This window comes from Elephas maximus, chromosome 22 (genome assembly GCF_024166365.1).
Source record: "Elephas maximus indicus isolate mEleMax1 chromosome 22, mEleMax1 primary haplotype, whole genome shotgun sequence".
Lineage (NCBI taxonomy): Eukaryota > Metazoa > Chordata > Mammalia > Proboscidea > Elephantidae > Elephas > Elephas maximus.
In genome coordinates, this window is record NC_064840.1 from 41259475 (window position 1) to 41284435 (window position 24961).

At 45.0% G+C, this 24961-nt stretch overlaps 1 protein-coding gene across 1 annotated transcript; it reads left to right on the plus strand.

Moving 5' to 3' along the window:
- Positions 1 to 677: 677 nt before the first annotated feature.
- Positions 678 to 24560, plus strand: RP1L1 (RP1 like 1). Its single transcript, XM_049865491.1, has 5 exons — positions 678 to 1286; positions 17452 to 17593; positions 19243 to 20832; positions 21208 to 21324; positions 21517 to 24560. Exons 1-5 carry the CDS (start codon positions 678 to 680, stop codon positions 24558 to 24560), a joined length of 5502 nt encoding a protein of 1833 aa, XP_049721448.1.
- The last annotated feature ends 401 nt before the right edge of the window (positions 24561 to 24961 follow it).

Sequence of the window (24961 nt, forward strand, 5' to 3'; positions counted from 1 at the left end):
ACTTCTGTGTTACATAGTCTTCTGTTTATTTGCCTACCACTTAGGAGATAAACCAGGGAAACCCTGGTGGTGTAATGGTTAAGAACTATGGCTGCTAACCAAAAGGTCGGCAGTTTCACTCCACCAGGTGCTTCCTGGAAACTGTATGGGGCAGTTCTACTTTGTCCTACAGGGTCGCTATGAGTCAGAGTCGACTCAACAGCAGTGGATTTTTCTTTCTGTTTTTTTTTTTAGCAGATAAACTACTAAAGTATTAAAAAGAGTTCAGGGGTTAGTAGAAGAAGGTAAGAGAAACAGCAAGGGGAAGGAAAGGAATAAAGATTTATTGATGCTTGCTCTGTGCCAGATGCTTTATTTACATAAACTCATCTGATCATTATAACCACTATACAGAGTAAATATATCCCCATTTTACAGATGGGGTGCAGCAAAACACAGATTATGTTATTAACCACCTAGGTCACACAGCTGGTAAGTGATGGGTTTGAACTCCCTGACCTTCCTTCTAGTCTATCCAAACATATTAATTTTCTCTGCTTAGTTGAGTGTGCAGTAAACTTGGGTTGGGCAGGAAGCACCTCTATAAGGAAAGTAAGGGCAGGAAGTGCAAAATTCCATGAGTTGCTCTCTGACTCTCCTCTCACTTTCCTTGTTATAGCCACCTGTGCCGCTGAGCCATGAACAGCACCCCGCAGGATGCCCAGGCCCCGAGATACCATGAGTTCCTCCTCCCTTCTGTGGCTCGGACCTCCTCTATCACCCAGGTCACGCCAGCCAAGAAGATAACCTTCTTCAAGCGAGGGGATCCCCGATTTTCTGGGGTCCGGCTAGCAGTTCACCAGCGAGTCTTCAAGAATTTCAGCGCCCTGATGGATGAGCTTTCTCAGCGCATGCCTCTTTCCTTCGGGGTGCGCTCTGTCACCACGCCCCAGGGACTGCACTGCCTCAGCACCCTGGAGCAGCTAGAAGATGGCGGCTGCTACCTCTGCTCTGACAAGAAGCCGCCCCAAGCTCGCAGTGGGCCTGGCGGGCAACAAGGGACAGACCCCTCTGCTCAGCCATCAGGGGATTTGGAAGGCTGGTATGAGGTCCCAGGAACACCATCTTCCTGGAAGGGCCCTAAAGCCCCAAGGAGGATAATGCTGGTTAAGAACACGGACCCTAGATTCCAGCGGACAGTGGTTCTCAGTCATAGAAACACTAGGAGCCTTAAGGCCTTTATCAGCAAAGCCTCAGATCTTCTGCAATTTCCCGTGAAACAGGTGTTCACCATCAGTGGGAAAAAGGTAGGCTCTTGAGGTATATTTCCCTAAAAGAATTCTTTGGACTTTGGGTCAAAATACGTAGGTGATATCTTATTTTCCTAGAGCTGCTGTAACACACTGGCTTGCTTAAAATGCAGAAACATATTGTCTCACAGTTCTGGAGGCTAGGAGTCCGAAATCAGGGTGTTGGCCACGTTGATTCCTTCTAAGCGCTCTTTAGGAGAATTTGCTCCATGCCTCTCTCCTAATTTCTGAGGACAGCTGGCATCCTTGGAGTTTACTTGATTTGTGGCAGAATAATTCCAATCTCTGCCTCCATCTTCACATAGCTGTCTTGCTTTGTGTCTGCTTGTCTGTCTCTTCTCTTTTTATAAGGACACCAGGAGTATTGGATTAGGGTCATACTCCTCCAGTATGACCTCATGTTTAATAATTACATCTGCAAAGACACTATTTCCAAATAAGGTCACATTCACAGGTACTGGGGATTAGTATTTGAGCATATCATTTTAGGGGACAAAATTCAACTCATAACGGATGGAATGGGAAGATTATTCCTTAAAAGAGGTAATTGACTTCCCTGCTACTAACTAAAGGTAACTAGAGAAGAGACATTCAGTTAGTTAGTGACCATTTAGGGAGCACTAAGTGCCAGGTCCTGTGCTTTGTACCCTTTGGATTGTTTTCTCATCCAGTCCTCTTAACCTATTTCAGTGCAAGTTCAGTGAGGGAAACAGACACTACTCAAGATGTCTTAAGCAGAAAGCAATTTAATACAAGGCATTAGAAGCTTCCAAATTCTTGGAAAGCTGGAGAAGGGAACTCTATCTGGGCCTGCAGGAATGGCTCCCAGTATCCTTCAGGAAGCTGCTACCCCTGCGTGATGCTACTGTAATTCCTGAGCTCAAGAACACCTCTCTGCAAGCATTGAAAATTATAAACCTTGGATCGGGAAACTGCTGCAGCTGCTTCTTGACACCCAGGAACTCTGGAGCACTGAGTTTAGTCCCTTCAGCCTTAGCTGCCATCGTCTTCTGACACTCACACTCCTACTTGGCAGCAAATACTGCCAGTATCAAGAAAAGATAGTGTCTGCCTCATTTCTACCTTCCCAGTGTTGACCAGACATCTAGTTGATGGAGAACTTAATCTGCATCCAGCCCTAACTGTAAATAAGGCTAGTTAATATAATTTTTGCCTTTCCAGGTCCTGCAGAACATGAATGTACACCAAAGGTGGACAGGCAGAATAGAGATCTCCCCATAATCCAATCCTGTAGTTATTAACATCTGTGTACACCATTCTACTAGTACTTTAATTTCCAAACAGTAGCTATAGTAACATGTTCCCACCTAACAGTGTAGCTCTCTCTCACACGATCAAAAACATACTAACCTTCTTGCCTGTCTTAGGCTGGGTTCTCTAGAGAAGCAAAGCCAGTAAAACATATAAATATATATATTTATATAGAGAGATTTGTATCAAGGCTATGGCTCATGCGGTTGCAGAGGCTATAACATCCCAAGTCCATGGGTCAGGATAGAGGCTTCTCCTGATTCACGTAGCCCCAGGGGCTGGTGAACACAAGATCCGCAGTAGGAGAGCAGAGCTGTTGCTCACAGGCTCTGAAGACTGATGAATCCCAAGATGGGCAGGCAAGAGCACAGGTAAGCTGCTAGCTCAAGTCCCAAGAACCAGAGGTCAGATGAACGGGAGCCAGCTGCAGGATCCAGAATGATCAAAACTCCCAAGCCCTGCTGGAACATCTACCCCCACTCGATGCAGCCCACAAGCCCAAGGAAACTGCCCTTCAGCCAATTGGCTACTCACAACAGATCCCATCATGGGGGTGATCACACGTCAAATCTCAAAAAGGAAGTGACCACAATATCACACAACTGCCGAAACACTGAGAATCATGGCCTAGCCAAGTTGTCACACAATCTTAACCGTCACAGTCTACCCCTTATCAACTTGGCACCTGTACACATCTCCTTAAACCATGCGTGATCTCTGAATAAAGAATATTATAAGGTCATACCTGCACCTAACATGTTACAATGAACACACATACAACCAAAAAAGCGCTAGCCCTGTTTTTACATCTTATATTTTACAAGTGAAGAAAACAAAAAAAATTTTTGTGTTTTTTTTATTGTACTTTAGTTGAAGGTTTACAGAACAAACTAGTTTCTCATCAAACAGTTAGTACACACATTATGACATTGGTTAACAACCCCATGACATGTCAACACTCTCCCTTCTCAACCCTGGGTTCCCTATTACCAGCTTCCCTGCTCCCTCCTGCCTTCCAGTCCCTGCCCCAAGGTTGATGCGCCCCTTTCGTCTTGTTTTGTTCCATGGGACTGTTCAATCTTTGGCTGAAGGGTGAACCATAGGAGTGACCTCATTACTGAGCTAAAAGGGTGTCTGGGGGCAATACTCTCTAGGGTTTCTCCAGTCTCTGTTAGGCCAGCAAGTCTTGTCTTTCTTTCTGAGTTAGAATTTTGTTCTACATTTTTCTCCAGCTCTGTCCAGGACCCTCTATTGTGAACCCTGTCAGAGCAGTCAGTGATGGTAGCTGGGCATCATCTAGTTGTACTGGACTCAGGCTGGTGGAGGCCGTGGTAGATGTGATCCATTAGTCCTTTGGACTAATCTTTCCCTTGTATCTTTAGTTTCCCTAATTCTTCCTTGCTCCCGAAGGGGTGAAACCAGTGGAATATCCTAGATGGCCACTCACAGGCTTTTAAGAACCTGGACGCTACTCACTAAAGTAGAATGTAGAACATATTCTTTATAAACTATGTTATGCCAGTTGAACTAGATTTTCCCTGAGATCATGGTCCCCACAGCCCTCAGCCCAGTAATTCAGTCCCTCAGGGAGTTTGGATGTGTCTATGGAGCTACCATGACCTTGCCTTGGACAGATTGTGCCAACTTCCCCAGTATTGTGTACCGTCTTACCCTTCACCAAAGTTTCCACTTATCTATTGTCTATTAAGTATTTTTCCATCACCATCCCTCCCCTCCCTCGTAGCCATCAAAGACTGTTTCTTTTTGTATGTAAACCTTTTCATGAGTATTTACAGTAGTGGTCTCACACAATATTTGTCCTTTTGTAATTGACTTATTTCACTCAGCATAATGTCCTCCAGATTCATTCATGTTATGAGATGCTTCACAGATTCATTGTTGTTCTTTATTGTTGCATAATACTCCATTGTGTGTATGTACCACAGTTTGTTTATCCATTCATCTGTTGATGGGCATCTTGGTTGTTTCCATTTTTGCTATTGGGAACAATGCTGAAATGAACATGGGTGTACATATGTCTGTCCATATGACGACTATTATTTCTCTAGGATATATTCCTAAGAGTGGGATTGGTGGATCATATGGTATTTCCGTTTATAGCAGAAAACAAAAATATTTGATGCACACATACAAAGCAGAAATAGTCATAGCAGTTACAACCCTTGTTTCTGAAACAGGTCACATGGCCATAACTGGTATTTAGAACTACCTTCTTCCACCACCCATTCCATATTTCCTTTGGCTTCAGCAAGCCCCTCAGCTGGTCATGGTTCTTTGTCTGGTGGAGTGGCCCAAACCTTCATTCCTGAAGGATCTGGGCCATTAGTAGTCATGTCGGAATTGGATTCCTGTAGTTTTCCATTGACTTTAGTCACAAGGCATGGTAGTACTAAGAGATGCCCTAACGGTTCTCCTGCATTCCAGACATACTCTTCTTTACCCCCATTTAAAAAAAAAAAAATTGTCATTGAGTCAATTTCAACTCATAGCGACCCTATAGGACGGAGTGGAACTGCTCCATAGAGTTTCCAAGGAGTGCCTGGTGGATTTGAACTGCCAACTTTTTGGCTACCAGCTGTAGCACTTAACCACTATGCTACCAGGGTTTCCTTACCTTCATTATGTAATATCGATCTGATTTCCTCTTGGTAATCAGGATCGATCACACCAGTCAGTATGGTGACTCCCTTTTTTGCCTGTTGATCCAGAGGAATAAGGAACCCAAAGTGGCCAGGTGGCATTCTTAGCTTCCAGTTCAGTGGAATCAGTGACGTGTCTCCAGGAGGGAGCATTCCTCCCTTTCGAACTAAGACCTCTAGACCTGCAGAGCATAAGGTTGCGGGGAAAGGAAGCAAAAATCTTGAGAGGGGGTCACTAGGGGTAATAGTGCCATATTGAGGACTCAGTGTTTATCTGTGTTGCTGGCAGATTGAGCACTCAAGCAGTGGCTGTAGCCAAGGTGACCTTAGTGAGTGGAAGTCCATGTTGCTGGGCCCATGCATAACCTCCATCCCTGACACCATGGCCACTTTGTTCATGAGCCCATTGAGCAATGACAGGAGTAGCTGGGGAAAGAAAATGAATGGTTTCCACAAAACGCTCATCCTATCCACTTGATAGTTAACACCCTCTTCTGCTGAGCACCTCCAGTGAGCATTCACATGAGACACAAATATCTTTACTTCTTTGGCCCATTCAGAGATATCTACCCACATACCTCTTCCACATAAATCCTTGTCTCCAATTTTCCAATCATGTTCCTTTCAAGTCCCTGACCATCCAGCCAAACCATTGGCCATAGCCCATGAATCTGTTTACAATCACACATCTGGCCATTTCTCCTTCCAAAGTGGGTTACCAGGTTCATTGCTCAAAATTCTGCCCATTGGGTGGACTTCCCTTCACCACTGTCCTTCAGGGAGGTCCCAGAAAGGGGTGTAGTGCTACCATAGTCCACTCTCTAGTGGTGCCTGCATACCGTGCAGAGCCATCTGTAAACCAGGCACGAGTTTTCTCTTCTTCAGTCAACTGATCATAAGGGACTCACCATGAGGCCAGAGGTGCAGACTGGGATATGGAAGGTAATGTGACAGGAGTGGAGACCATGGTCATTTGGACCACTTCCTCATGCCTTCAGGTCCTGCTTGGGCCCGATCTCATATATACAATTTAATGATGGAGTGCTGCTATGCATGTCCAACTTTATGACTCTGTGGGTCAGACAACTCCCAGTTCATGATGGACAGCTCAGGCCACGTGGTGACTTGGTGTCCCATGGTTTAGTGCTCAGTCTGCTAAGGCCCAGTAATAAGCCAAAAGCTGTTTTTCAAAAGGAGAGCAGTTATCTGCAGAAGATGGCAGGGCTTTTCTCCAAAATCCTAAGAGTCTGCACTGTGATTCACCAAGAGGGGCCTGCCAAAGATTCCAAACAGCATATCTATCTGCCACGGACACTTTAAGTGCCACTGGATCAGCCGAATCATATGACCCAGTGGCAGAGCAGCTTGCAAGGCAGTCTGAACCTACTGCAAGGCCTTCTCTTGTTCTGGGCCCCACTTAAAACTATCAGCTTTTTGAGTCATTTGATAAATAGGCCAAGGTCACACACCCAAAGGAGGAATATGTTGCCTCTAAAATCCAAAGAGAACCTCAGGCATTGTGCCTCCTTTTTAGCTGTGGGAGGAGCCAAATACAATAACTTCCTTCACTTTAGAAGGAATATCTCAAAATGCCCCACACCACTGGACCCCTAGAAATTTCACTGAGGTGGAAGGCAGCTGGATTTTTGTGGGATTAATTTCCCACCCTCTAGAATGCAAATGTTTTACCAGTAAGTACAGAGTCATTGACACTTCTTCCTTACTAGGTCCAATCAACATAATGTCATCCATGTAATGGACCAGTGTGACATCTTGTGGAAGAGAAAGGTGATCAAGGTCCCTGTAGACTAAATTATGAAATGGGGTTGGAGGCTTAATGCCGGGCTGAGGTAGGCAACTGAAGGTGTATTGCTGGCCTTGCCAGCTAAAGGCAAACTGCTTCTGATGGTCCTCAGAGACAGGTATGGAAAAAAAGGCATTAGACAGATCAAGAGCTGCATACCAGGTACCAGGAGATGTATTAATTTACTCAAGCAACGAGACTACATCTGGAACAGCAACTGCAGTTCGAGTCACCACCTGCTTAAGTTTTCAATAATCCACTGTCATTCTCCAAGATCCATCTGGTCTTCACACAGGCCAAATAGGCAAGTTGAAAGGGGATGTGGTGGAAATTACCACCCCTATATCATTCAAGTCCTTGATGGTGGTAGTAATCTCTGCAATCCCTCCAGGGTTGAGGTATTGCTTTTGGTTTACTATTTTTCTACATGGGGCGGAAACCCTGATGGTGTAGTGGTTAAGAGCTATGGCTGTTAACCAAAAGGTCAGCAGTTCGAATCTACCAGGCGCTCCCTCGAAACTCAATGGGGCAGTACTACTCTGTCCTATAGGGTTGCTATGAGTTGGAATTGACTCAACTGCAATGGGTTTTTGGGTTAGGTAGGTTCTAAAGGCTTCCACTTGGCTTTTCCTGCCAAATAGCCCTTACTCCATTTGTCAGAGATCCAATATGGGGATTCTGCCAGTTGCTGAGTATATCTCTTCCAATTATACATTCTGGAACTGGGGAAATCACTGCAGGATGGGTTCAGGGACTCACTGGACCTACTGTAAGAGTGACATGAGCTAAGACTCTATTAATAACCTGATGTCCATATGCCCCCACTCTGGTGGAACACAGTGACATTTTGGGTCTCCTGGAATTAGTGTCAGCTCAGAGCCAGTATCTAGTAATCCCCCAAAAGTCTGATTATTTCCTTTTCCCCAATGAATAGTCACTCTCATTGGGGAAGGCTGGGAGAAAGGCTGACAGCTTAAGTTTATGGCAGTGTATTGGAGTCCTTTCTCAAGGGGATTTGGCCTTCTCTTCAATCAAGGGGTTGTGGGTCTTTAAACTCGCTCAAGTCTGGGAATTTATTGAGGGGCTGTGACTCTATTCTGGTGATTAGAGTTAGATTGCTGTTCACCTGAACTAGAATTCATCCATTTGTATGGATCAAGTAAATATTTAGTAAATTTCGTATCTATTTCACTCCTAGGGACACCATGACTAAGTAGCCAATGCCATAAGTCGATAGGAGTCAGACTATTCTGATTCCTGCTTTAACTCTGCTGTCCATTACAGAAACGACACCCTCCTTGTCTTGTTGGTTGAATGCTGCCACTTGGCCCTACCACCATGGACTCCAATCAGCCCCATTGCAGTTAGGTGTCTTAATTCAGTTAATTCTTTCCTGCCCTCTAGTCCTTGTCCCTGTCAAATCTGATTTACATAAAATAGCAATCACAGCAGCCTTCAAGGATGCTGGGGCTCCCTTCATAAATTTGTTCCTCACTGTCGTGGTAAATGGTATGTCCTCTGGGCACTCCATGTGTGGATCTGTGGGTCTAACCAGATAAATCCACTCTAGCATGCCAATTTCCCTAAGCCTTCTATATTATACCAAGAGAGGTCTGATATTTCAACTTGATTTAGTGTAGGCCACTGCATAATCCATGCTTCAGCAACCCAACCAAATAAATGATTAGATTCTTTCCTAACTTCTCGAGCTGAAACATTGAATGAAGAATCTATGCTTAGTTAGCCCATATCAATAAACTCAGACTGATCCATCTTTATGTTCCTTGCACCATTATCCCACACCCTTATTAGCCATTTCCACACATATTCCCCAGGTTTCTGTTTGTACCTATTAGAAAAGTCAAGCAGTTCTTTCAGAATGTAGCATACCTCTTCCTGGGTTACACTTTGTACTTCATCTTTTGGGGTTTGCTGGGACTTAAGTCTAGTTATAGGTCTAGAAGCCAAAATTTATGGGGAAATGTTTTGAGACAATTCAGCATTGTCTTGTAAAACATCTGCCTCAAGCAATGTCCTAGGCAATGATTCAGATAAAGGCACTTTAGATACAGCTGGGTTAATCTCATTAGACGGGAGTGTAGGTGCTAGTGTTTTTACTAGGCAGGGTGGTTTAGCAGACAAACATGGAGTAATCTCTTCAGATGGGAATGAATGGGCAATGAGCAGAAGCGATCCAATGGAATTTAGGGGCTCAGTGTCACCAGCTTCCTGATTACCTGCCCTTATGTTCCCATCCCAGGTTTCAGGGTCCCACTTATTCCCTATCAATGTCCTCACTTTAACTTCAGACACCTCTCGAGGTTGGCAGTTGAGTTGGCATTGTAATTCAGCCACTCTTATAATAAGACTCTGAGTTAGGTTTTTGGCAATATCAGGTGTTACTACAAGAAATAAGGCTTTCTTTCAAGGCACAAGTAGAAACTTTGAGGTCATTTGTATGGTGCTTCAGCTTTGACTCTGAAGCCTGAGCTCATCTCTTTCTTTCACCAGTGTGTCTAAAGAAAGTAGGACCAACCAGCCAGCTTCCTTATATTTCTCAAGACAAGATTGTAGAAAGGTATCATACATGCAGTCACTCAGAGCCTTGTCTTTCACCAATACATGATCTATTGGTGGTGATATTTTGAGTATATGAATTGCCACCTCATGCCATGGATTAGCAGTGCCCTCTTTACTACTGGAAGCAGAGTCACCAACATCTTTAAGAGTAACCAGACTTGAAAACCAAATTAATCCTTATGATTTTGTTTCTCTAGAACCGTTCTTGGTACCAAATGTTTTAGGCTGGGTCCTCTAGATAGCAAAACCAGTAAAGCATATAAATACATATATACAGAGAGATTTATATCAAGGAAATGGCTCAGGCAGTTGTAGAGGTCATAATGTCCCAAGTCCATGGGTCAGGATGGAGGCTTCTCCTGGCTCAAGTAACTGCAGGGTCTGCTGAAGCCAAGGTCACAGGTCAGAGAGCAGAGTTCTTACTCACAGGCTGTGAATATCAATGAATCCCAAGACTGGCAAGCAAGACCACAGGTAAGCTGATAGCTCAAGTCCCAAGAACTGGAGATCAGATGAACAGGAGCCAGCTGCAGGATCCAAAACAATCAAAAGTCCCCAAGACCTGCCAGAATATCCACCCACACTAAATACAGGTGCCAAGCCCAAGGAAACTTCCCTTCACTTGATTGGCTACTCACAGCAGATCCCATCATGTGATCACATATCAGATCTCAACAGGGAAGTGACCACAACATCACACAACTGCCAAAACACTGAGAATCATGGCCCAGGCAAGTTGATACACAATCTTAACAATCACATTCCCCAAGTTCTCATCAATTGCTGTATCCCCCTTATAGCTCAGTCACAGTTCCATCTGTTTTTTTTTTTAATGTACTTTAGATGAAGGTTTATAGAACAAACTAGTTTCTCATTAAACAATTAGTACACGTATTGTTTTATGATATTGGTTAACAACCCCATGACATGTCAACACTCCCTTCTTGAACTTGGGTTCCCTATTACCAACTTTGCTGTTCCCTCCTGCCCTCTAGTCCTTGTCCGTGGGCTGGTGTGCCCCTTTGGTCTCATTTTGTTTTATGGGCCTGTCCACTCTTTGGCTGAAAGGTGAACCTCAGGAGCGGCCTCATTACTGAGCTGAAAGCGTGTCCAAGTCCATACTCTCAGGATTTCTCCAGATTCTGTCAGGCCAGCAAGTCTGGTCTTTCTTTTGTAGTTAGAATTTTGTTCTACATTTTTCCCCAGCTCTGTTCAGGACCCTCTGTTGTGATCCCTGTCAGAGCAGTCAGTGGTGGTAGCTGGGCACCATCTAGTTGTACTGGACTCAGTCTGGTGGAGGCTGTGGTAGATGTGGTCCATTAGTTCTTTGGACTAATCTTTCCCTTGTATCTTTAGTTTTCTTCATTCTTCCTTGCTCCCAAAGGGGTGAGACCATTGGAGTATCCTAGATGGCCGCTCACAGTCTTTTAAGACCCCAGACACTACTCACCAAAGTAGAATGTAGAACATGTTCTTTATAAAGTATGTTATGCCAATTGAGCTAGATGTTCCTGGAGACCATGGTCCCCGCAGCCCACAGCCTAGCAATTTTGTCCCTCTGGGAGTTTGGATGTGTCTATGGAGCTACCATGACTTTGCCTTGTACAAGTTGTGCTGGCTTCCCCTTCTTACCCTTCACTAAAGTTACCACTTATATATTGTCTATTTACTGGTTTTCCATCCCCATCCCTCCCCTCCCTCATAACCATCAAAGATTGTTTCTTTTTGTGTGTAAACCTTTTCATGAGTTTTTACAATAGTGGTCTCATACAATATTTGTCCATATGTGATTGATTTATTTTACTCAGCATAATGCCCTCCAGGTTCATTCATGTTATAAGATGCTTCACAAATTCATCGTTGTTCTTTATTGTTGCATAATGCTCCATTGTGTGTATGTACCACAGTTTGTTTATCCATTCATTTGTTTCCATCTTTTTGCTATTGTGAACAATGCTGTATACAGTTCCATCTTGATATCCTGTATCTGAAGGTATAATTATCAAGTTCACCACTGCCAAAACATATTATATAAAATAATACACGGAATAAGAGCAAAAAATAGAAAGTTGTTTAATATGTATATATGCAGCAGAGCTGTGAAAAAAATTAGACTACCATGAAGCCATTATTGGTACTTAAATTTTCCTTCTGCTCTCTATTCCATACTCCCTTTGCCCTAAGCCATCACCCCAGCTAATTGTGGTCATGTTCCTGGTGGGGTGACTGAACCAGCATTCTTGAGAGGTCTGAACCCTTGGTGGTTCTCCTTATATTGTGTTACTGTGGTCTTGTATTAACTTTTACCCACTGGAAATGGTGACACTAGAGGGCACCTTAAAAGCTTCTGTGGGCAATAAATTTCTTCTTCCCTTTCCTCATTGCAACTCTATTCCTCTTGATAATCAGAATCAAATATCTCATACAACACAGAAGTCCTCCTTTTGCTTATTAGTTCAATGTCATAAAGGGCTCCATATGGCCAGGAGATTGTCTCAACTTCCAGATCCATTGAACCACTGTTGTGCCTCCTGGAGGGAATATCCTCCCCTGGGCTCCGAGACCTCTAAGCAAGTAGAGTCCAAAGTTGCTGGTACAGGAGGCAAAATGTTTGAAGCTAGGTCCTTAGGCGTAATAGTGAAAGGGGCCACTCTCATTCTTGTTCTTTAATTCCCAAGTATCCTTTGCCTATGTAGAAACAGCACTATGTACTGGTTGCTATTTTGGAGCACATATCACACATTGTGTAAGACAATACCTCAACATCATAAAGTGATGTTTTCCAGATGGTGCCAAAATTGAGTCTTCCAAAGGATATTTTATTGTTCTATAAGTATGGTTGCTTTTGGGTGATGGGGTATATGGTTACGCAGTGAATTCTATGGGCGTTATCCTAGTGTTTCACTTCTTTTGCTATAAAATAAATTCTTTGGATAGAAGTAATCTTCACATGCTCTGGCAATGATAAATAAGGCATTCAGTAAGTCCACGGATGGTGATACTGGCAGAAGGATGATGGCCAAGGAAGGAAGTCTATGTCCAAAATAAGTGTCTATTTCAATGAATACAAATTTCTGTCCCCCCTCCATGTTGAAGACATCCAATGTAATCAGTCTCCCACTGGCAGGTGGCTGATTCCCTCTAGGTATGGTGTAGAGCATAAGTTTGTCATTGGTTTCTGCTTTTGGCAGCTTGGGCCCTAAGCAGCAGTATCCAGATCAACATTAATGAGGTAGAGTTTACGTTGTTAGTTAATGCTACCTTGCCTCTTTGTTCAAGAGCTGATTGAGCATACCCTGGGTGATTGAAGAAGAGGATGACTGACACCCACTGAACAGTTCATCTGTCCACATGATTATTGAGAGTCTGTTCTGTAGTGCATGCCCTTTGGGGATATTCACATGAGACAGAAATATTATCACACTCTGAACCTATTCTGAGAGATCAGTTAACTATTTTTCTTATTGCCATCAATCCTCTAGTCTTGTTCTTTCCAATCCCTGATTATCAGATTGAGCCATTAACCACTACCATTGCTCCTTCCAAGAAAAAGAGTCAATCAAACAAAACTGTCCCCTAGATTTTTCTTTCCTGATTCCTCTGAGTTAGTCTGTAATATTGCATCAGTCAACTTTTTGCTAGTGTCAGCATAGCCTGTGAATTTATCTACAATCCAGAATCAAATATTTTCTTCTTCAGTTAACTGGTCATGGGAATTTCCCATGAAGTCATATGTATGTGTTAAGCAGAAGTAGCAATACGTTAAGGCTGGCAAACTTGAAGTGTGAGCCATCTGCTCATATAACTTGTATCTTCAGGACCTGCTTGCACCTGATCACTAGTACATGTCACCTCCACCAAAGGACCTAGTGTTATTTTAGCATACCTACTTTGTGGCTTGATGGATCATATAATACCCAGTTCAGTTGTATTTCAGCAACTAGCAGTAGAGTTGCTGTTACACAATGAGGACAGGGAGGGAAACATTTACTGCTCAGGGAAGATTTTGAGGTACCCTCCAGTGTTGCCATGTCCAGTGGGTAAAAGTTAATACAAGACCACACTAGCACAATATAAGGAGAACTAGTCATGTGCTACAGGAGATAAAAGACTCTTTTACAGAAGTCAGAGAAGTTCCCAGGTCCTCTGGACATCCTTGGACCAAGAATTTAAACCCTGAGCTTGCCATTTCCTTTAAGTTCTCTAGAGCAGTGAGAGGCATTCAGCTTACTTCACAGTCCTTGCATTTTTTATTCTCATTATAGTAGTCTCTCTTGGCAGCCAATGATCGGTCAAAGTCTTGCTTTGAGTGAGCACTGCGTTCTACTATCAAAGGTGATTATTTAAGAACTTATTTTGTCACTGTGTGTCATGGAATACCAGTATCCCATTGTAACCAGATTATCACTGCCTTCAAACCCAACTAGGTAGGATAACTAATGCCAGATTCCCATCCTTGAAGGTCTATTGCCTGTAACCATCTCTGATACCATAGACTGTATCAGTACAGGTTCAGCATAGGAACAGAAAACTCTCTACGAATCTTAAGCAGGAGGGAATTATATACAGAGACTTTGATGCTTAAAGATGCATTGAAAGGCTAGAGGAGTGTAGGCTGGGCTCCAAGAAATGAATCACAAAATTGATCTGTCAGGGTAGACACCTCTGACACAATTAAGAAAGTGGGGTATTGGCAGGTCATCACTGGAATTACTGAGTTCAGCATCACCCCATCATTGCTGTGTTCCAGAATAAGGAAGCTGACACCATCAAAACTGTCTTTGGACATGCAGAGAGCTGGTGACTCGAACAATGAGTGTGGCTTTGTTATCCCAGCTACAGATGCCTCTCAACATTTTGACCTTTTTTGCTTGTGGCAATAGTCAAAAGCAAAAGGAAGAAGCCTCTGCTTCACTATCGTTTTCCATATCTCATGCAATGCATCTACTTGGTGTAACCTTTTTTCACATTTAAAACCATAGCTGCAAGGGAGTTCAGGAAATGTGTTTATAGCTTTCTGAACTCTGCAGTACTGGATAACACAACAGAAAGAGCATGGAATAAATACTGACTAATTTTTTAATCTTGTGCAGAACTGAATACCAATTGAGATGTTTCAACAAACGATGCAAGGCTAGAAGTACTCATTTGTCTATGCCAAGAAATTTGGAAGGCAGCTACCTGGCCAAACTGACTGGAAGAGATCTATATTTGTGCCCATTTTAAAGAAAGGTGATCCAACAGAATGCAGAAATTATTGAAAAATATCATCAATATCACACACAAGTAAACTTTTGGTGAAGACAATTAAAAAACTGTTGTAGTGGTACATCAACAGGGAACTGCCAGAAACTCTAGCTGGATTCAGAAGAGGATGTGCAAGGAGCATTATTGCTAATATCAGATGGATCTTGGCTGCAAGCAGAGAATACCAGAAAGATATATACCTGTGTTTTATTGACTGTGGAAAGACATTTGACTGTGTGGATCATAACAAATTATAGACAACATTGTGAAGAATGGAAATTCCACAACCCTTAATTGTGCTCATGTGGAACCTGTACCAAGAGGCAGTCATTTGAACTGAACAAGGAGATACTGTGTGGTTTAAAATTTAGGAAAGGTGTGTGTCCGGATTGTATCCTTTCACCATGCTTATTCAATTTGTATGCTGAGCAAATAATCTGAAAACTAGACTATATAAAGAAAAATGGAACATCAGGATTGGAGGAAGACTCGTTAACATATTGTGGTATGCAGATGACACAACCTTTGCTTGATGAAAGTGAAGAGGACTTGAAGCACTTACTGATGAAAATCAAAGACTACAGCCCTCAATATGGATCACACCTCAACATAAAGGAAATAAAAATTCTCACAACTGGATCAATAAGCAACGTCATGATAAATGAAGAAAATGTTGAGGTTGTCAAGGATTTCACTTTATTTAGACCCACAAAGAATGCCCAAGGAAGTAGCAGTCAAGAAATCAAAGGACAACCTGCCTTGGGCAAGTCTGCTGCAAAAGACCTCTTTCAAGTGTTAAAAAGCAGAGATGTCATTTTGAGGACTAAGGTGTGCCAGACCCTATCTATGGTATTTTCTTTTTTTTTTTTTTGTTTACATGCATGCAAAAGCAGGACAATGAATAAGGAAGACTGAGGAGGAATTGATGCATTTGAGTTATGGTGTTGGTGAAGAATATTGAATATACCATGGACTGCCAGAAGAATGAACAAATCTGTGTTGGAAGAGGTACTAGCCAGAATACTCCTTAGAAGCAAAGATGGTGGGAGTTTGTCTTACACACTTTGGGCATATGCAATAATGCTTCTGAATAATTCCACAACCACCATGTACTAAGCATGTACTACATACACAGTATACAGACAAATAGGGCTATGTTCTTTCTTTCAGTTAGCTCACAGGTTAGTGAGTGTGGTGAGAGGGAGAGCAGGTACAGTGAATTCTAGAAAGAGATATTAAGGTTCTCAGCTCATTGTTCATATAGACTGACTGAAGGACTATTAGATGTTCTGCAAACACAATAATCTCATTGCTTTCCAGAAAAGGCTGTGTAATGATTATCAGTTTTCAGGACCTCTATTGGATGAGCACCCTCAATAATGCTTTCTATCATGGATCTTCTACATCTTCCAATTTTAGTGAAATACTACTTTACGATAAAAAATGGGAACATCACTTAGTTCTCAATTTCTTTTTCTTCCTGGAGAGTCTGATTCTCTAGAAGCATGGCTGTGTCTACACATTGATATACTTGGATTCTGTTTGGTTGTTATGATGGATTAAGATCTAAATCAACAAAAGTTACCTGGCAGCTTAAAACAAACTTATAATAAATATGTTGAAAGATCTTCTGGTGTACAACAAACTTATATACCATGTTTTGGGAAAAGGATGTTAAGAGGTTTTTTTTTTTTTTTTTTTTTTTTTAATGTCCTTGTTAATGAGCACACCCTCTTAACTCGAGAAAATGAAAAAGAACATGCTCTGTACTTTAAAGATGGAAATAACCCTTACCCAACACTGTTAACTACAGTGTAATGCTATAAATAGTGCAAACCCTCAAATATGCAGGGGCATCTTGGGCCAGGTGAGATTTTCTAAAAGCAGGTACCTTTTCCCTGGCATGGAATCCAGCACTGGTGTTGCCTACTCTACTCCTATCCCAGGAGCGGGCACGTGGATATCCTGTTCGGGAAGGCAGGGGAAGTGAGTGGGTGGGTGGGGAATGGCACAAGGGTCTGTGCAGGAGCCTAAAGAACTATTATAGGAGCCAGAGAGGGAAGGACTACCTAGAGAGACAATAGTGCCTGCTCCTCCCTGCCTCAATAAGGGCGGAAATAGAGGCAATGGACTGGGATTAGCCTAGAAAACATAGATTAGACACAAGAGAGGACTCTCTGCATTGGAAAAGGGTGAGATAGCGAATCAGATCTCTATATGGAAGCTGGAAGGCTTCCTTCTCTGGTTGCTTCAATATTATGGAGGGTGTAAGTGTAGGCAGGTAAGCAGGCTAACGGGCTTCTTAAAGTCTTTTCCACCTGAGGCACCCAGAGTAACTTCCAAATCACAGGCCTGATATCTGGTGGAGGGAGGGATGTAGTTAGAGAGAAAGATGATTGTCGTATGACCTTAGTCCTCAGCTAATGATGGAGGCGTCATGGGGATTGAGTGGGATTCTTCCCTTGGATCAGGAATCTGGGGTGAAATGTGCAAAAATCAGGAAGGGGCTGGAGGGAGTTGGTTCCTCACCCACTTGTATTTTCTGGGAAGGAGGTGGTTCTGGAGATCAGAACTCCTAACTCCACACTCTCCTCATCAGGTGGACTCCCTGCAGAGTTTGCTACACAGCCCCTTAGTGCTGGTATGTGCTGGTCATGAGTCCTTCAGACCACCTGCAATGGAAGAATCTAGAAGAAATGGTACTGAAACTTTACCTGGGCTGACTTCAAGGAATAAAAATGGTGAGTTAGTTTTGTTTTTTCACCAATCTTATTTGCACTGGATGGTGGTCCAGTAGGGCTGGGCAGATAATACTTCCAGATAATTCAGGAAACCTGACTTTGCCCCAATTCTTGGTTATCCCAGTTGCTTTTGGGTCTCTCTTGTCTGTTCATCCTCCTTTTCATTGCCATCAACCTTAACTGGGTTGGACATCTGACTGGGATATGAGAGAGTGTAGTATGGTATGTAAAGGAAATTAGGATATCTTTAGCTCTAAGTTTGTAGGTTCTAAAATAACCTTTATTAATAACCATGGTGAACATAACATTATGTAGGCAATGGACCATGGGTACATGACATTGCATGGCTGGGGTACAGACTTGAATGTCAGAACCTGATATTGTGTGTCTAAGTCCTTTAAGAGTCAGTATTCTCTTAGGTAACAGTGAGGGCCTACAGACAGATCAAAAGGACTAAAACTAATGATAACCATTGGTCATCCATACATCCAACCAAAACACCCACTATGTGCCAGACTCTAGATATATATAGTATAATATAAAATAATAATTAATAGAAACGAATAGAATAGAATATACATTATAACCAAATCTAGACACACACACAAATACCAAAAATGCAGAATAAAAATTTAAGCAAAATTACTGGAATTACTGGAGTGGCAATGGGCATTTTGGTAAGTGAACAAAGTAATATCCTTTGTAAAAAGGGCTTAAGCAAACCACAATAACAACAATAATTTCTGTGATTGCTGGAGGTACAAAGACACATTAGCCACAGTACCTTCTCTGGAGGGCCCCCCCATCTCGTTTGGTTCTTATGGAGGATCAGGGCTTGAAAAAGCCTTCTCCTACCCAGATGTACTCAGTGAGGGGTGGGGAGGGCTGTTCTTTTGGTAGCCACAGACTCAACCTTTCCATTTTGCCAAATGCTAGCTCAAGAGGTAAAATGAGAAAGCACAAAGTACTTCATTCTTTCTTAGGGTCACTTCTTTCTATTCCCAGGTACCCTCTTATGTTTTTCATAGGTTGGGGTGCAGGCTTGGATATCAGGACCTGATACTGTATATCCAGGTCCTTCCTTGCAATCATTTTTCAACTCAAGAGCTTAATGAGTGTTAATCATTGCAAAACATCCTATAGCCTACAATCAGGTTCATACGCAGCAGCTTATTGATTTCACCTCTTGCGCTGGGGTGGTGTGAGAAGAAATAAGAATTAGCTCTGGGTATTGCTGCTCTGCCTGTCATCTCTGCTGTCCATTGAGAGCCCACTGTGTGTTAGAAACTGCAGAAAATTTTACATACATCACTTTGCATCATCAAATCAAACCTACCAAACAGATATTATTATTCTTATTTTACAACTCAGAAAACAGGCTATGTCTAAAGCTACACAGCTACTAAGTGGCAGAGTTGGAATTGAATTCAGGCTTCATGTTCATCTCACTAATCTATGCTGGTTTACAAACTGGCAGCTCTATGGATATTCACTGTAGAGTGGGCTCTGCCCTCATTATGCTGTTTTGGAGATAGTGGTGGTGTTAGGTGGTGAAAGGCTCATGACCAGCCTTCATGCTTTTACCCAGGTTCTCCCCACAGTTGCTCACCATCTTTTTCTCTTTCCTCTTACTCTTCACTGCACGCCAGGGAGCTGGGGACTGAAGGCCAAGCAGAGCGTTATCCACTCAAGGTCCAAGTCAGATGGCAGGTTGCGGCAGTTCTCCTTGCTATCAGAGAGGTCTGGTATCAGTGACCCCCCTGTGTCCCCACATTGCACCTGGATGGGCCCTGCCCTTCACAGGCACCCTCAGAACACACCAGTCCACCTTTGCCCCTTGGTGGCTGATGATGACTTTGAGAAGAAGGTCCACATGAATGAAGATGGCAGCCTGTCTGTGGAGATGAAAGTCCGTTTCCACCTGCTCAGCAAGGACATGCTCCTGTGGTCCAGGGGCGCCAGGAAGGCCAGCACCCTCACAACACCCAGTGAGGAGTGCCCTGTCCTGGGGGAGGTGGATCCCCTACATTGCGTGTTGGAAGGCAGCCCTGGGGGCTTCTCAGAGCCTGGGGCACCAGGATTGAGGCATTGCGAGTCAGGGGGTGAGGAGGCTTTTAACCAAGGTCAGCAGGCAGGTCCTGGCTATCAGATCTGGACAAACCCCGTGTACAGGACCCAGGGAGAAGAAACAGATTCTTGGAGGAGGGCCCTGCTCACTAAGCACTGCCACTCCACAGCTTCCTGGAGCCAAGGAGTTGCCAGTGGGAAAAGGACCAGTAAGATCAGTGTTAGCTTGGCCTCCAATGACAGACCCACAGCAGGCTCTGAGGCAAACTCCTCTTACTGCCCCAGGACACCGGAAGGCAGCGTGGGCAGCTGCAGTGGGCATCAGGCTGCCAGGGCTGCCTCCAAGACAGAAGTTGAGCAGGAGGCTGGCTGCACCCACCAGGCTGGTGGGGACCCAAACCTGGGACCCAAACTATGTCAAAAAGGAGGAGGGGAGGGTGGCAGGGAACAAGAAGCCCAAGAGGAGGGAAGTAAAGAACAGCCTTCACTGGGCTGCCTGAAACCTGAGCCCTGCAGCCTGGAGGTTACTCTTCCTGATTTGTCAGCAAGTGCTAGTTTTCTCAAGAGGTCTGGTGAAACAGGTGAGCCATGCTGGGGCTGTGCAAGCAGTGAGGGAACCATGATTTCACAGCAGGAGCACACCCAGGAAGGCAGCACCAATTGCCCTCCTTTGAGTCCCTCATCTTTGAAGAATGGAGACCTACAGGCAAAAGAGTGTGGACAGGGCACTGGGGGCCATAAGGCCAGGGATGGGTCTGTGACAAGGCTGCCCGTGGCTTTGGACCATTCTAGCTCATGGTATGCTGGTGGGTGCTCTTCCCCACTTTCCTCCTGTACCTCAGCCCAGAGGAGGAGTAGAAAGCAGAAGAGCCAAGCTAGTGCGATGTCCTCACCCAACACTTCAGACTTTGGCAGCATTTCTCAGAGAAGCCACCACAGGCAGCACCACCACCAAAGGGTTGTCCCCTACTCATTGGACTTGCCCACAACCAAACAAGTATTGAGTCCTGCTAATACAGGAGGGTCCTGCTCAGGTGGCCCAGAACTAGGTTTTCCTGAAAGCTCATCTAGTGTCAGGAAACAGGCTTCCAAGGACCCAGGATCTCCCTCCTCTGGCTCTCTTTGTTCCCAGTCCACACCAGGGGTCAGCAGTGCTGCCATTATACTTGTTAGTAATTCAGATCCACAAAAAACAAACTGTGCTTCTCATTTCTACCACTCACACTTCACCTCTGCTGAGACTAAAGGGGATTCTGAACTCAGGGTGAGCTCACCCCCTACACCTTCCAACACATCAGACTCCTTCAGCTCTCATGTTAAGGTTGATCACCTGGATGAAAAGGCAGGAGGCAACAATCCCAAGCTCTCCTCACCCTTGGTTTGGGTAGTTAAATGGCCTGACGGAGTGAAATCAGGAGACCACCAAGGCAGTTGCTGCTCCCAGATTGATACATCCCTGGTCTGCAGGACCCATGGTGGTAAAATGCAGGCCCTGCAGGCTTCCCAGCCACAGGGTGGCCCTCGATCTATCTCTGGGGCCTGCTTAGTGTGCAGCAGGTACTGCCCCACACCCCCAAGGGGACAACCTTGCATCAAGAAACACTCTTCAAGCAGTAGCAGCAATAGCAATAGCAACCAAAGTGCCAACCGGGGGTCAGGTGGAGGTGAGCAGGGGGAAGAAAAACTCAGTGGACTGAGAACACTGCCCCTGATCTCAAAATCAGGGGTCACAGGGAAAGCAGTGAGAGCAACCACGAGGAGCAGCCCCAGCCCCTGCCCCAGCCCCAGCCCCAGCCCCAGCCCCAGCCCCAGCCCCAGCCCCAGAGGGATGTCACAGGGGAAGGTTGCTGGTGAAGGGGAAAGCCTTGAGGAGCAAGAGGAAGATGGTGGCATGATGCCTAGTGCTCTGCCCCACATTTCACCAGAAGCTGTCATCTGTGAATGGCTGAGCCACATCCCAGAAGAGCCCATACTCATGAAATATGAGATGATGGATGAGAGCCCAAATGTGGCTGGGGATGGCCCAGAAGGCACCCAGGAGGACCCTGTTGACAAACATTCTCTGGAAGGCCTTGGGGAGTTAGCTCGGGTCAGAGAGCAGCCCCTGGAAGGGGAGACCAGTGAGAAACCAGAACTAGATAGATCCTCAGTGACTGATGATGCTATTCCCAAATCAAAAGAGGCTTTTCCTCAAAGAGGAGCTTCCAGGGGTGTTTCAGATGCTTGTGAGAAGGACAGAGCCAGTGATAGAACCACTGTGGGCCGTGGTGTAAGTGAGGGTATCCTGCCTAGCAGGATACCTGCCTCCATACAGATCATGAAGGAATTAATCAGCTCAAAGCAGGGCAGGCCCAGCAGCCTGCCTGAAGTGTCTGGTGTGGTGGGGAGGAGGCTCAGCCACTCTGCCTGTGCTCTTGTCACATGTCTCACCAGGCTTCACTTCTTTGATGAACACCTTGGGTCTTCTGCCAGCAAAATGAGGTTCATAGACTCCCCTAAGTTCCAAGAGCTCCTGGTCACTCTCCAGTCCCTGTGGCCACAGTGTGACCTTGGGAAAGACAAGTTGGACTTGGGCCTTCAGGAACTTGGATCGTGCCAGGGTCTGCCAGGTTTCACATCCCATGCTGTGACCGAGGATTTCACTCCAACATCCTCCTCAGGAGTGGATGTCAGCAGTGGTTCCAGAGGGTCAAGGGAGGGCAGTGGGCCTTGCCCTGTGGACTGTGCCCTGAGCCCTGAGAGGATGGAGCTGCCCTTGAAAATGGTGACAAGCAGCATCTCTGATCAGAGGCCTGACTCTAGAGCTTCAGAGAACCCAGAGGATCCGAGAAACCAACACCTGAGCTGTTCCAAAGCCTCCTCAAACTCCCAAGCTTGGGCTTGTGCCACAAACCAGGATGAAGCAGGAGAAAACAGCAGGGAACAGATGTTGGGCAATAGCCTAGAACAGTTAGTTGAAAATACAATGCAGGAAGAGGGGATACAAGTAGAGAAAACACAAGAAGAAATAGAAAAAGAAGAAATGCAAGAAGAACATAATAAAGAGGAAGAGTTTCCAGAAACGGAAAGAGTCAATAAACAGGAATTGTCAGTGGACAGCACTGAGGATGGAGAGGGCACACAGGAAGATACAAGAATGCAGAAAGAGGAAACAGGAAGAGACCCTGACTCTGTAGGCCTGTGTCCTCCAGGAATGAGTGATAAACCAAAAGAGCTCTTCAGTAACCCCAGTGAGTGTGACTCTCATGCCAGTGAACATCAAAGTGGCCCCACGTTTGATTATGGTTTGAAAAAGCTGCCCAGAAATGCTGAGATGGCAGGTGGACAAACTCAGGTCAACTCTACTCAGGGGCCAGGGGTGAAAAGTAGCTCCAAGGCCCACAGAGGGTTCCTGGATCTTGACCCCATCTGGGTGTTCAAGTTGTTGAAAAAGATGGAGAAGGCCTTCATGACCCACTTTGTTAGTGCCACAGCCATGGTTCGAGCCCACTGGGGTCTGCAGAACAATGATTTGCTGGACCAGATGGTGGCAGAACTGGAGCAGAACGTGGGCTGGCGGCTCCAAGACAGCATTAAGAGGGAGCTCAGGAAGATCCAGATCAGGGCCAGAAGGAAAGCGGCCAGGCCACTGCGGTGGGAGATGTCGATGCAGACAGAACAGCGGAGACGCCGCCTCCAGGGCCTGCGCAACCTCTCTGCCTTCACGGAGCAGACCCGAGCCCATGGGCTCTTCTCCCTCACCCTGGAAGATGAGCCAACCGTTAGTGGTGCCCAGAGAAATGAGCTGGGTGGGAAGGCCAAGGGGGAGGAGTTTTGCCCCTGCAAGGCCTGCATGAGGAAGAAAGTGAGCCCCATACCCTCGAGGGACACAATGGGAGCAGGCAGCGCACCCATCAAAAAGGCCTTTGACCTGCAGCAGATTCTGCAGAAGAGGAAGGGAGGACCTATTAATGGGGAGGCAGTAGAGGAAGCTCCTGAGGAGGGAGGGATGGGGCTGCTTCAGGTGGCCTCCTTGAGGACCAGATCTGTCCAGGGAGTTTATGGAGAGCTGGAGCCAGGATTAGGCCTTAGTTCTGGGGCAGATGAGGGAGATGAGATCGAAGGGAAACAGAAACTCAGTGGAGATGAAGATCCTGAACTAGGAGAAGGAGAGGGGGCTAGTTATCAGGAGGGAGAGGAAGACACAGATACTCAGAAGAGAGACAGGAAAACAGGTATCAGTGTTGGCAACAACCTGGAGAAAGAAGAATGGGAGGAGCAGCATGTGGGTGAGCAGGAAGAAAACATGAATGAAGACTCTGGGAATGAGGATAATTTGAAGGACAAAGCATCAGGAAGAGGTAATCGAGGTCCAGGAGGAGATGTTGATGGTACAGATGCTATTAAGGCCCAGAAAGCTGAAGGAGAGGGACAGACAGAGTTGGGAGATGAGAAAGAAGGTAGCCCACCAGTTAGCCAAGGAGAGGTGCAGTTGGGTAAGGCTTCTGAAAACAGCTGTCCAGACCAAGAGGGGAAGCTTGCATCTCCTGCTGCCCCAAGTGGAGACACCCCCTACCAAAGATCAGCCTCCAAAACAGTCAACTCCTCCTCTAGCATGTCATCTTTAGGAAACTGCTCTCAGGTCTCTCAGAAAGGTTCAGAAGAAGAGCATCCCAATGGAGACACAAGGAGCATTGCAGATGAGCCCAAGGGAATCACTCATCAAGAAAGAAAAGTCACCAGGATGTACTTCAAAAGCTCCACCTCTGAGGGAGAAGGAGCCCCTTCAGGCCCAAGCACTCCAGACCAGGGGGCAGATGACGACCCTGACTTAGAAGATAGGAAGATAGTTAAAAGCCTCACTTTTACCAAGGTGGTAGACAGGGCAGATGAATTTGGCCAAGATGATTTAGATTTCTAGAGAAGATCAAGCTTCGGGATGATCATGAATCTTGTAACTCCGTTTTTATTAATATTTTGTCTATAAACCTGAGTGAAGCTAAGTCCCCTGGAAGAGTATAAAGAATGTGGGAGAAGATCAAAGGACTTGCCAAAGATACAGTATATACCACTCATTCTCTGGTTTCTACATTGTGAAGTTTCAGTGAGCCCTGTTATCCTGGCCCCTACACAGTGTGAAGGAGGGTTAGCCTCAGATCTGACCTGTTCTTGGAGGTCAGCTCTCCCTCATCCATTTGCCTCCTGAGTCCAGGGCAATGGACCAGATTGGAAGTGTTCCATTAGAGTTTTTGTGCTAGTAAGTGTTTCTCTTGTTCTTTTGCCTATTGATCTCCTGTTATTTTTCTTTGGCCTCTCTTGTCA